The sequence below is a fragment of the Sycon ciliatum genome, chromosome 4 (genome assembly GCF_964019385.1).
Source record: "Sycon ciliatum chromosome 4, ocSycCili1.1, whole genome shotgun sequence".
In the NCBI taxonomy this organism is placed as follows: Eukaryota; Metazoa; Porifera; class Calcarea; order Leucosolenida; family Sycettidae; genus Sycon; species Sycon ciliatum.
Genome location: NC_088646.1, coordinates 41,352,724 through 41,365,404, shown reverse-complemented (window position 1 = coordinate 41,365,404; position 12,681 = coordinate 41,352,724). Strand labels below are relative to the sequence as shown.

General features: G+C 48.1%; 3 protein-coding genes across 3 annotated transcripts in view; 1 reads left to right on the top strand and 2 right to left on the bottom strand.

Moving 5' to 3' along the window:
* Nucleotides 1-2,911, bottom strand: part of LOC135816223 (epidermal growth factor receptor substrate 15-like 1) — a 36,824-nt gene extending 33,913 nt beyond the window's left edge. The window contains exon 1 of the mRNA XM_065329630.1: nucleotides 2,825-2,911. The gene's annotated coding sequence lies outside the window, so the exon portion shown is untranslated. The remainder of the gene's footprint in view (nucleotides 1-2,824) is intronic.
* Nucleotides 2,912-3,293: 382 nt separating this feature from the next.
* On the top strand, nucleotides 3,294-8,967 carry LOC135816224 (uncharacterized). The gene is made up of 5 exons (XM_065329631.1): nucleotides 3,294-3,517; nucleotides 4,863-4,953; nucleotides 5,853-5,959; nucleotides 7,093-7,179; nucleotides 7,819-8,967. Exons 1-5 carry the CDS (start codon nucleotides 3,294-3,296, stop codon nucleotides 8,648-8,650), a joined length of 1,341 nt encoding a protein of 446 aa, XP_065185703.1. The 3' UTR covers nucleotides 8,651-8,967.
* A 950-nt stretch (nucleotides 8,968-9,917) lies between these two features.
* On the bottom strand, nucleotides 9,918-12,681 carry LOC135816222 (histone acetyltransferase KAT7-like). Its single transcript, XM_065329627.1, has one exon. The coding sequence runs from the start codon at nucleotides 12,610-12,612 to the stop codon at nucleotides 10,642-10,644; it is 1,971 nt and encodes a 656-aa protein (XP_065185699.1). The 5' UTR covers nucleotides 12,613-12,681; the 3' UTR covers nucleotides 9,918-10,641.

The window sequence follows — 12,681 nt, the reverse complement described above, 5'->3', positions numbered from 1 at the left end:
AAAAAAATTAAACAGGCTGCCCGTACCTTTGAAATGTCCCGGTAACTCTGAAGCACATCATAATTATACATGTACATGTGCGTTATGATTAGTAAAAGCCAGAAATACGACGTTACCTATTTCCACGAAATTTAAAAGCCGCTGACAACAGAGTAGTCCACTAAAACTTGCCCAATGCGGGGTCACGCGGCCCGGTAGACCGTACCTCGACGGTACATGTAACAGTTCAGTGTCGGGATAACCAACTGAGCCTGTAGCTGTCTAGCTGTCTGAGGTACATGTATGCCGGGTAACAGTAAATACAGTGAAACAGCTGTCTAAGACGACCGCTCAACTGAGGGACCTTCAAAATCTGGTCTCTGTTACCAGGTGGTCTGCTTATCCAGGGTAATTTGACTCGGCTGGAAATAGCATCCCTTGGTCCTGGTTACAGTGGTCGTCTGGGACAGGTGGTCGCCTTATCCGAGTGGTCGCCATGACAGGTTTTACGGTACTACTTCTGAAGTATACTAACAGTACAGTACACGGCTCAGTGTCACATGGCTAATCCTGGTAGCAGTTGGCACAATATGCACAGGCGGGAATACACTGTGCGACACTGCGAGCACACATTAGGACTTGGTTCTACTACAGAAGCGATCATTCAAGTTTGTTACAACGTTTCGGCCCCATTGGCCATCATCAGGTACAAACTATGCTGCTATCAAGCCCAAACAAGGAGCAGCGGATACACGGAATAATGGCTTTTAATAATAGCTGATTGGCATGGCACAATTTTATCGGTTCTTATACTGGATTTTGGAAATTATTCTATTCCGTTTGGTTTTGGCATTCTGTATCGCAATTTGTGGTTTTCCCAAATAAAGCTTTGAGTGTATACACGGAATGTGTTCCTGCAAGTAATCTGTAAATTCTCACTGCCACTAAAAAGCCATGGGCTAATCAAAGTGGATCAGCAAAGAGCGGCAAATAATTTGCCCGCAATGGCACAGCCACGGTGCGGACTGCAAATCACTGTACACTCGACAACGAGAGATGTCACTGCCTCAGCCAGTCACCGGCATACATGTCAGCTCAGTTTGCCAGTTATCTTCTGTATTTCATACATGATGTACATCCCATGACCGAGTCCACACATCAAGAATACGGCCATGAGCCAATGAGAGACTGTGGCTCAGTATACAAAAGAAATCATTGCGTGGCTAGCATTATGACCAGGTTGTGGGTTGTGGTCGGTCAAATGCCATCGCTTGTAGGCTGATGATGGCCAAGTGCCTAAACTGCTGTAACTATTCAGTATAACGAAGTTGGTTCGGATTTGCAGTGACCTATGGCATGGGTACGAGCCACGGTATAACCCAGAGTACATAAGTAACACAACCCCCAACACACAAGACTCAAGACTCAAGACTCAAGAGTGTGCAACTGCCTACACAACCTACATGTATACAGTGCTGCGACGGCAGATCTTCACACCCCGTCCCCGTGACATGGTTCAAAAGGTTACGTAATTACGCTGGCAAACAGTGGGCAAAGTGACCACAAGAGAGTTGAACCCAAAGCAGGGTTGCGTACAACCCTGTATCCCATGATCATGAACTCTTGCTATCACGCAAAGGGTGCAAAAAATGTGTACGGGTTCGTCACGTGATGTGAACTTCTGCCGTCGCAGACCCCATAGCTGGAGTTGCACACAGTTGGGAGTTATGCACTCTTGGTATCAAAGTACTGGCAAGAGTATACAAGCCCCCCCCCCCCCCCCCCCCGGGAGGTTATACTCTTGGTACTACAAAATAGTGTCCACCTAACCTGGTACGACATGAAGTCAACATGTTTTGATCAAAATTTATAAGTCAGTACACGCCTGAACCGTGATGAATGGAGTTATCAAGTCTGTGGGCGTAACTGGGCTACATGCACGCACCTGGATTAGATCCACTCTTCTTCGTTTGTGCCAGGTCCAGGGAGTCCGACTCCCTGGCCAGGTCTTTATCTCGGTGTCTTTGTACACCGTCATTTGGTACCCTAGTTCAGTGGAGTGCCTTTTAGGCCTGGTGAGACCCTTGGCAAGTGATCAATCTTGCCACAATCAATAACCGCACACGCCCCAATCTGGCAATAGTGGTAGCACGGTCTCCAGTAGCCCTGGTAACTTACACGTACTTGTACTGTCATGACTAATTGCCTGTAGTTTGCATGGCATGCGATGATGACTTCGGATTCTTCCATTCATTTTTCCGGACAATCATGGATTCTTCAACAAAGTTCTTTGTGTACCGGTACTACTACTAGTACAGGTCTGACCCACTTTGAAAAATATTATTAGAACTGTACTCGTACATCCGATACATATTAAATATTGTTGGGGATAATCATGCGGCATGTCATCTACAATGTAGGTGCTGTCCAAGCCCCTGTCGATCTTTGACATCGACACGCCAATGCCAATACTGATTACAGTATACTCATTGCAAGACGTGCTTCGAGCGACTTGAGCCAGTTCACGGAGTGCATTACCACTGATTTCCCACCAGTCCAGTCTAGCAAGTACTAAAGTTACAGCACTTGTGAGACTGAGCTCACTTGGCAGAAGTAACAGTTAGAACTGATCATGATGATGAACGTCACTTGCACTGACGAGTGACGGACACCAGACTGACCAGCCGCTACGTTTTAGAGACGGATGCCTAAAAATAAATAGCCTTTTTACCCTGGCGAACACGTAGATCATGCTACCATTGCGGCGGTGTATCATGGTCTAATTATTCCATCAAGCTGAATCATGAGTGAATGACAATGTTAGGACAGGAGCACTTGAACTCACCTGTGACTTTGGCTTCACGTCTTGCTGGTCTGTTGTGGATCATGTGGAGTTCATGCCGGGGTCATTCTACGAAGTACCGCCTGTTCGACCTGCTAGTGCAACTCTGACTCACGACACTAGTCTGACTGTCTGAGTGTGGAGCCTGGACCAAGAATCAGATGCGGTAGAATGATAGCGATGCAATGCTGCACCAGCCATACCAGAATAATCATTGAATCCAGTCATGCAGTAACGTTAGTGCAATGCTAGCCGAGTGCGGGTAGATCTGTAAGAAAGAAGCACCGTGAAGTACTGGTAGTTCACAAGGTCATCGCCTCCGAGAGTGCTCTGATCTGGAATGGATGGCTGAACGCCGCCGTTACGGTGATGTTGCCCAGTTCTCTGTCTGACCGGCTAGCTATCTAATCGCTCCCTTCAGGACTTCTATTCGGTAAACAATGTATTCCTGAGCCCTGGCCTGGATGAGTAGATGCATGCTGAGTGTTCCGGCGTGGAAATCGTATTTGATCAGATTGTCACATCGCTAGAACTAAAGCCGGAGTGCAGGCTGGACCGTGGCAAGCCGAATCCAGTGGAAATGAGGCGAGGGAAGGAATCACGGCATGCCTCGCAATGGACGGCGAACTCAGGACAGGACCAGTATATACAATACGCTAACAACTGCTCCAATCAACACAATACCCCGTCAAGCAGGTAAGACAAGACAAGAGGCGCTAGCAAGGCGGCTATCTCCGTGGCGTACAGTCATGTCCATCCACTTCATCCGATTCCGGATGAGGTGGATTTGTCGAGGCATTCAGCTTTGACTTGAGCTTGCTGGTTGAGGCCAGGGAGTAGGTCTACTAGTAGTACAATACAGTATTGTACTACTCCCGGATTGAAGTATTACAGAGCCGTAGCGACGGGATTTCAAGTGGTCCGGCCCAATAGGATAGTTGACGAAACCTTGAACCCGGTTTCGCACGAATAGGGTGGGACGCTTTTTTGAAACTGTGAAGTCCGCGGCCATGGCCATACGGGCCGAGTGCTACGGCCCTACACTAACTACATGTACTGACAGAGAGACAGGCTATCGTGTGTGCGATATCGGTATGAGCCTGCCTTGCAATGACCAGACTTCATCCTACAACTGTAGTATTCAGCGCTGCCATAACTGCTCTTCTGATTTCTCCATATGCAATGACACTTCCACGCGGCACAGAGCACCAAGCATCATTCGCTGTAGCTAATAGTTTCACGCCCATAGGCAATCATTAGACATGAACTATGGACATGACGCTATTAGTTACCAGGAATGATGTGTGGTGCTCTGTGCTCTGTGCTCTGTGCCGTGTGTAACATAGCTCTATTCGAATGAATATTGAGCACTCTAGCGAGCCGAAGGACTCTCATACGCAATGACACGTCAGTATAACGTATGGTACATGTAGACGAGAGAGTCTACCCTGATATGTATCGCAAAATTTGCTAGCAAACCAACACCGGCGTTCTTGCTTTAGGCTGAGACGTTCAGTCTTAGTAACAGCGGTGTATCATGAGTAATGATACTGCATGTTACATTCATGCAAGGGTATTTTATACCGAAATGTTCACTGAAGACAGTAGACAGTTAGCGTTAGACAGTGTATACAGAAGGACATCCATGTTCCAGTCAGATCAACCTGCAGTGCCGGGCTCCGACCTTCATTCGTTCAGGCATTCGAGGCTCCTGGTGCATCCCCCGGGCTGAGCTGTGTGCTCAGGTAATGGAAGGTTCGCTACTGATTGATGTTGGCAGCTGTCCAGGGCTGACAGTTCACCGGCAAACCGTACCTCCAGTACAGAAACTGCAAGAGTCAAATCAAGAATACATAAAAAGGGTACTCTTGGCCGAATGAATACTGCGTACCGGTAGCCTACATGGCCACAGTGTTGCTAAGCACTTTCCGTTTTTTTTGCTTATTCAGTACTACTAGTACTACTAGGTCTAGAATGATGTAACGTTACCTCAAAAGAAGTACCCGGGTACATGTGCCGCCTGTTAACATGCCCGCTGCAGGTTTGGATTAACATCAGACGTTCATGAACCCGGGCAAGAACAAGAAGGTTCGTGGAAGGAACTGGATGTACTGCAGCGAAAACTGAACTTGGTAAGGGGTAGGCACTGGAATGTGACTGTGAGTTCCGGGCCGCTTGCGGATACAGTGTCAGTTTGAGAAGATAGAGGTCTCCGCTGAGAGTGAGACTGCCTGGACACACTTTGAGTGCCAGTTTGATTAGAACTATTGCAGTGCGTGTACTCTTATAGAAAAGGGTGTGTGTAACTAATCACTTTGAAGCATGTGTGTAGAATCGGACTTGCCATGTACATTTGCGCAGGCTGTGAAATCCGACCCAGAGTGCATGTTTGGCGCCGCTTCAACTAGCACGCCCTTGACGCCCTGGAAGTGACACGAATGCGGCTGCACGTATACAGACATGTACAACTACACTAGTGATGACGTAATCGAAACGTGTCCAAAGCGCCAGCCTTGCACTTTGGGTCGGATTTCAGCAAGTGCGACTGTAGATTGACATCAAGCTGCAGTATACCACATGACGTAGTTATTGAAGTCAACAGGCCACTACTGGGCTCTCACTACTGTAGTGGAGTCAGCAATAAATTCAAGAATGAAATGCCATCGTGGTCGTGACCCTGGTACCCCCCCCCCCCAAGAGTTTTAAATTGTTATGCAACCATATTGATTTATGAAACAGTGGAAATATTGGGTACAGCTGGCGAGAACACCCCCCCCCCCCCTCCACACCGACACATTTCCCAGATCTGGACCCTCCCTCCCACATTTCCCAGCTCTGGGCCTCCCCCCCCCCCCCCCACCCCACCCACACACACCCTCTCCCTCTATCTTTCAGTCTCTCTCTCTCTCTCTCTCTCTCTCTCTCTCTCTCTCCTAAAGGCCCCGGCACAAAATAATACAATGTAAGACTCCACTGCTGAAACAAGTGATGCCTTCTCTGAACTCTTTGGCCTGTGCATCATAACTGATAGAATGCTGTGACCAGAGCAAGTGGCAGATCTGAGTACTTCAGTGCGGATAGCAGTGGCGGCTCACAGCCAGGATCGACTATTCAGCTAGCACCGCCGGATTCATCCTTGTACGTGGTATTCTTGCTGCTTGTGTAGACATGATCCAATGTGCACAGCAAACCCGATGAAAACCCATAGCACAGCATAAACGCTCGGAGGAGATTGTATACCTAGTGTACAGGGGAATTCCCCCTAGTATGCACATTGTGTACATGTATGCATCCAGCTCAGGGCAAGTTCACATGGAAAACACACACATGCATGTAGCAGAGAAAATAGTAAAACACGGTACTAGTACTACTTCTACTTCCACACTGTGTTTTCATGTATCATGCCGTCATCCCATCGGTGGCATTATTATTCCGTATTCCCCCCAAATAAAATAGATAAGCCCCACAAGTTTCCAAAAATCTCCAACTTACACTGAAACCTGAAACGAGGTGTGCAACCTTTATTGGAGGTGACTTATATTCGGAGAAACACGATAACTTGTAGCAAGAGTAGTACAAGTAACCTGGTTATGGTATGTATATATATATATATAGAAGCCTTGCTTGATAGTTTAACATGTTTTCGATTTTGACAGCATGTCACAAGTTACAAGGCGAGGACGCGCAGTGCTCCTGACTACAACCATAACCCGGTTGGTAGAGTCATGGTTGGCAGAGTCCCGGTTGGCAGAGTCCCGGTCTTGCGACCATTTGAACCGTACCCCATACGGTTCAAATGGTCGCAAGACCGGGACTCTGCCAACCGGGTTATGGTTGTAGTCAGGAGCACTATGCGTCCTCGCCTTCTAACATGCTGTCAAAATCGAAAACATAACCCAGTAACGCCCATCACATCATTCCGGCATGGACTATTATTAGAGACGTGTCCTTTTATATTTTGATCCACACTCAACATGTACTACAATTGGAGACGTACAAGTATTGGAGACGTGTACGTTTAATGGGGAAAATACGGTATGTGAATTCACATCGAGACAAGCAATGAAATACAATACCTTCAAGAACGGGATTGGAATCTAGAATCTGCTGCTCAATCCAATTGTGTTGTCCACTAACCTGGCTATGTACTCTTCCTTGTAGGTAGCTAAACTGAATAAGTAAGCAGCTCATGCATGCAGTTGGAAATCATGACTTCAATAATGCCCTGGGACATTGGCTTGTGACTGCGGCTACCGGCGTTGTGATTTCAGAATAGCTCCACGCGTAGCGGCTACTTCAAGTAAAGATCAACAACAAGTGTTGCGCGGAAGACCAGCAACACATTCTTCACAAACCTGGTAAGTCAGCTTAGGTTTGCTTCCGGCAATGTGGTCCCCGGTACAGGACGTTGCTCAGAACTTATCTCAAGCTTGGCCCAGCCAGTGGACTGAATCTGTTGTTGTACCAGTAATACCCCGCCGTGGCAATATCTCAAGTGTGGTCGTAAACAGTATTGGCACTGAATCTAGAACCCCTACAAGTTTTCTATTCAATGTTCACACTACGAATTTACTCTTTGCTGGCGTTGGCGTATAGCCATGGGGACAGGACCAAGAGCATCACCATGGTTACCAAAGGGAATCAAAACGCTGGCATTCCTGGCTTGGCGGATATCACACAAATTCGGAAAACTGACAACCAGATACATGACCGTCATTTGACTATTATAGTCAGGGAGTAGAAAAATCGTTTACTTCACCTCCAATCCGCAACACACGAACTGTCCTTGGCCACACCACGTACAGAATTTCCAAAATTTCACCCAGGAGGGCATCCCGAGGGAGTACTGAAGTAGTAAAATACCGGTATTTTACTACTCCCTGACTATAGACATTTTACAGTTTCCAGTTGCATATACGCCAGTCTACAACTCTGCCTGTGTGAGCAGTTACATTTTTACTCATTTTTGGAATTCCTCTTTGCGATTCTTCTTTCAGGTCTGTCCCAGCAGTAGAAGCCAAGACTAGAGACAACTCCAAGCATGATAATACACAGGCCCCAATGTGGACATTCTCGTATCCATCACGGATATCCGGCAATGAGTTCACACAGCAGAATCCGTTGAGTTTGCCAACCATAAACAGTAGCCAATGCACGCAATGTGAGCGTGAGTTCTATCCACAACATGCTGAAAGCAACCGTACCGGCACAATGTATGCGGCCCATGATGCCAGGCAGAAGCAGCATGTGCAGCCGAATGGTTGCAGTCCACCAAAAATTGAAGCGTGCATTGTCGGCACACCGGTGACAGTACCCGCCGTGTCGCGGAACAAGTCACGACATTGTGTTCACCGTACTGCTGGTGATGTTGGTGTTGGTCCATGCCATAGTGCCTTGCCACCACCTGTACCACCGGGAAGTGCCATATCCCATGCTGTTCCCCGCCATACCAGCACAGCTGCTGCTGCTAATACTGGCGTGGAATACAACAGCGGTAGTAGGATGCGTATTCTGCCTAGCACGAGACATGCATACGATCTCACTCCGCTGCAAGTCTCATCACACTTCGTACCCATCAAGAAGACAATGAGCAGCTCCTATCAAAATTATGATTCCACCGGCGCCTTTTCTCGTCACAACATGACATCACACATGGAGTGTTTAGCCGCAAGGTCAACCCAACGTAGACACGGCTTACCTGTGTCGCGTATAGTACCACAAACACTAACGGGTATTGCTCACGGTTCTCAGGCCAAAAGCAGCGGCAGCCGTACGCTGAGTAAGGAGACCGTCACTGGCAAGAAAATCACACGATTGCAAAGGGACTGAGCCGCGCACTGCCAGTGGACAAGCACTGTCATCAACTGTTCATCTTATCCTCTTACTTGTGGAAACTTTAAACTACTTCAATGCCATAATATTGTGTATTGTAGGCAGCAAGGGGCGTTCACCCACGCACAACTTGATTCTAAACCGTAGTTCTACTTACACTACAGGACATGATAAGCTTGGCGTTGTTTTCGTTAAGAAATGCGTACTGCTGAACAACACCATGTACATGTATTCCACTGTCTTGTAAGTTGTCACACTTTGAGTTCCTGTTTTATTTATTTTGTCCGGAACCGCCGCTTTTAATTTCCTATGAATTCTGTACATGCTTGATGCCCTGTGTGCCAGTTGTCCACTCTAACTGAATTTCCACCACCAGCATGACACAAGTATGCTGTATGTAATTGCAATAGGCTCTGCTGCATTTATTATAATTATACGTGTAGCCCAAATGGCAATGAAATCCGACCGGGTGTGTCAAGCTTGCAGCTTACGCCAGTGCACCCCCCCCCCCCCACCCCCGTGTTCGCAGGTCTGGGGCTAGGCTGCACAGCGACAGCCGCATGATATTGACTCACATGATATTGACTCACATGACAACATTTCACTGAGCAGCACTGTACCCTTGTGGAAAACGACGGTCACCAAGTTTTAACCGAAAAGAAATAAAATCACAGTCAAGGTTAAGATGGTGCAAAAACTTCTTTTACATAAACTACACTGAAGTTGACTGCACCCACACACGTGCGCCAGTACGCAGATGCGAAGCCAATTTTCCAATAATAACTCCAAAGCAAAGCTGCACTCACCTGGTAGCCATGACGAGGAGAACAGAATGACACTGTGTCCCGTCGAATTCCTGGGCTTTGCGACATCCACACACCAGGGTACCAAGACACAGAGCAAGAAACAAACATTGCAACACACATTGCAACATAATCATCACTGTTAACACATACATGTAGAAGTTGCTCTTAGGGCGTATTTGTCAGCACTCCGCAGTGTACCACTGTACCAGTAGAATAGCTTTGCACAGTAATGCCACTAATGGCAAACAGTGCCAACACACACCCCGCAGTGTTACAGTCACAGTCAGTGTACCACGTAACCAGGAGACCTGGCAGAGTAATGGCAAATACACCCAGTCCCTTACATGTAGCACCCAGCTGAGTCTCTTTCTCTCTCGCCTTCTAGCTCACACTCATTCCAATCATTGCCACTAGTTTGCTTATTCAACCCAAAGCACTGACGCCTGGGCAATGGCAGGTTGAAAATACTCAGAAGTGCTGTAATCTAAAACATGCTGCAGTGTAGAGCTGGCATATGAAAGGGACTGTTAACCTACACACACTGCAGCCTTAGAAGAAGAAGCAACAGCAGTAGACCAGCAGATAGTAAAGTCATGCTCATACAGCCTCTCCTACGACACGACACACACACACCACCACCATCACCACTACCATGATCAAGTACACGTGTCGCAATAAAAAGTGCGCGAGTCAACAGTCATGCACATACTCGTACATGCCCACACATGCATAGAACATATTGGCAGCCTAGACAACAAAGAAAGACAGACAAATACTTGCTCTAAGCTCAGCAGCCTGACCAGCAGGCGAAAAATCGGAGGGGGGGGGGGGGGGGAGTGCTAGTGGAAGCAGTAAGAAAATACGCAATGAAAAACAAGCAGTCTCAACACACCCTCAAGGGTCTAAAAATTACTCAAAACACCCTAAACACGCACACACACATACGCGCACACCCACGGACCCACACACACACACATGCGCGCACACCCACGGACCCACACAAACACCCACATGCGCAGGGCCAGGCCAGAGTTATATCTAACCTAAGCAAAGAAGAGCCAAGAAATCACAGTTCCTCTTGTACCTGCTGACATGACAACGAGTGTGACTAAACAGTAAATGCCTAACACACTAAACACCGAAATGAGATGAGATCAACGAGCAGCTCATGCTCAATGGAAACTACGCTCCCGGAGGATCGGGTGGAGGGCTCCATCGCAACGCCTTGTCATCAATGCTAGTGAAGTGACGAGAACCTTTCTTAGAGGTATTCACATGCTGCGTGTTCTTGCTTGCAGATGAGTTGTTGAGGAGAACAATATGATTACCCCGCCAGTACTTCAGGATTCCCATCGACTGCATCGTGCTGATCAAATCCGCCATCAGAATCGATGTCTGCTGACTGAGCGCCTTGATGTTGACCGTGATCGGTAATGAACCAGCCGCCGACACTACACTCGCTTTGCGGCCTTGCAAATGTGACAAGACGATGCTTTTCCAATAAGACCGGTACGTAACAAGACCAAGGTCGGACAGGGGGCGCTCCGGAGAGCCAATCTTTCCTTCGCGCTGGCTCAGGTGATAGCTGAGGTCAATCAACAGACGCCCAAAGCCCTGGCGCATGTGCGATGGTAAGACAAGGATGCAGGATACGTTGTAGGATTTAGGCGACTCTTTCTCCTTGCTGAAGTAGCCGACAAGTTGATATCCACTTTCATCCAGCTTGGTCAAGACGTAGAAGCGAAACGGTTCAACTTGGTGATAGAGCGTCTTGTGGTGCAGAAACAGCTTCGCCAGTAGACACAATCGTTGACAGTACTCTTTGCCCACAGCGCCATCGACCTCAAACACTGACAGGCCGTGCTTGCGATAGATTTCCTTGCCAGGAGGGTGACGCACTTGGCATTTGCGCATATGCCGTCCAAGCATAGATGGACTCTTCGCAGGGACCAGACAGAAGCTGCACAGGAACAGGCGCTTCAGGCAAACCACATCTGGAGCATACGGGGATGAAAACCGGGTCTCCATTTCGTAATTGCCCACACATACACTGCGTATTGTCCCAGTCGGGTGGTGCACGCCGGTGGCAGCAAAACTCGCGATACCAGCAGCGCTGTTGCTGGAAGTTGCATCATCCCAGCATGCTTGCTCGGTGTCGGTTTGTTCATTAGCAGCCACATACGATTGCAGAAACATGTCCACGTGCTCGCAATCTACTCCACTGGACAAGCGCTCGCGTAGCTCCACCAGCTCCGGATTTCTCAGTATGTCGTCAAAATTAGACTTTAGTTTCTTTGGACTAGTAACTGTACTACTAGCAGCACTGCTATGGTTGCTTGTTGCTGTCGAAGATGCGTGTGATAATGATTTTCTGGGGGACTTCATCTTGTTTGTTGACTTTGGCCGTCGAATAATTGGCTCGTCGTCATCCGCACTTCTCTTTTCCAGGTTTGCAGAGTAAGCGGCACTGAGTGGCATGATGCCATCGACACTAGTGCCAGCAGTGGGCGAGCCACTTTTCTGCCTTTCCGTGCTACACGCTGTTGCACTTGTGGGTGTCATTGCTGCTGCTGCTGTAGTCACACTTGGCAGAGGTTCGCCAGAACAATGTGGACATTTCCAGTCTCCAGATGGAGGTTCCTTCAAAGGCGGTCGTAGGCAGAACGTGTGATATCCACGATCGCAAAAATCACAAAGCAGCAGCTTGGACTGCCTCGTTCGACTCTTACACTGCATGCACTCCTTACAGGAAAAGCACAGCCACTCATAAGTGCGGGCAATTTCTGCTAACTCTGCTGACATGGGCAGGCATGACGGGTGAGCACTTTCGTGGCATCGTGAACACGTAACTAAAGCTTCAAACTTGCCTTGCTTGTTGTCATCTTCGTCTCCTGTACAGTAAGTACATAACACACTCGTAATTGGTAGTCCTTCTGGGGTTGTCAAAGAAGTCACTGAAACACGCGAGCGGCTTGATCTGGATCGTTTTCTTGCAGGTCCACCACTAACTGGTGAACCTCTTCGCTTTCCAGGAGTTTCCAGCGTAGGGCTAGCATCTTTCTCAAGTCCTAACAGAATCCTGACGGGGGTTTGGGTTCGGGACAAGCGACGAGAGGAACGTCGCCGCTCACTGCTTTCTTCTTGAGTCGCCATGAGGGACAAAAACTTGAAAAAGTGCCTGCTTGAGCTAGCTTTTGTTTTGCATTTGCACGCGGGCGCCTT

Coding starts and splice junctions, on each gene's coding strand:
- LOC135816224 (XM_065329631.1), top strand. CDS start 3,294: ATGCATGCTGAGTGTTCCGGCGTGGAAATCGTATTTGATCAGATTGTC. Junction 3,518..4,862: donor CACAATACCCCGTCAAGCAG/GTAAGACAAGAC, acceptor TGCCCGCTGCAG/GTTTGGATTAACATCAGACG. Junction 5,960..7,092: donor GCACCGCCGGATTCATCCTT/GTACGTGGTATT, acceptor TTGTGATTTCAG/AATAGCTCCACGCGTAGCGG.
- LOC135816222 (XM_065329627.1), bottom strand. CDS start 12,612: ATGGCGACTCAAGAAGAAAGCAGTGAGCGGCGACGTTCCTCTCGTCGC.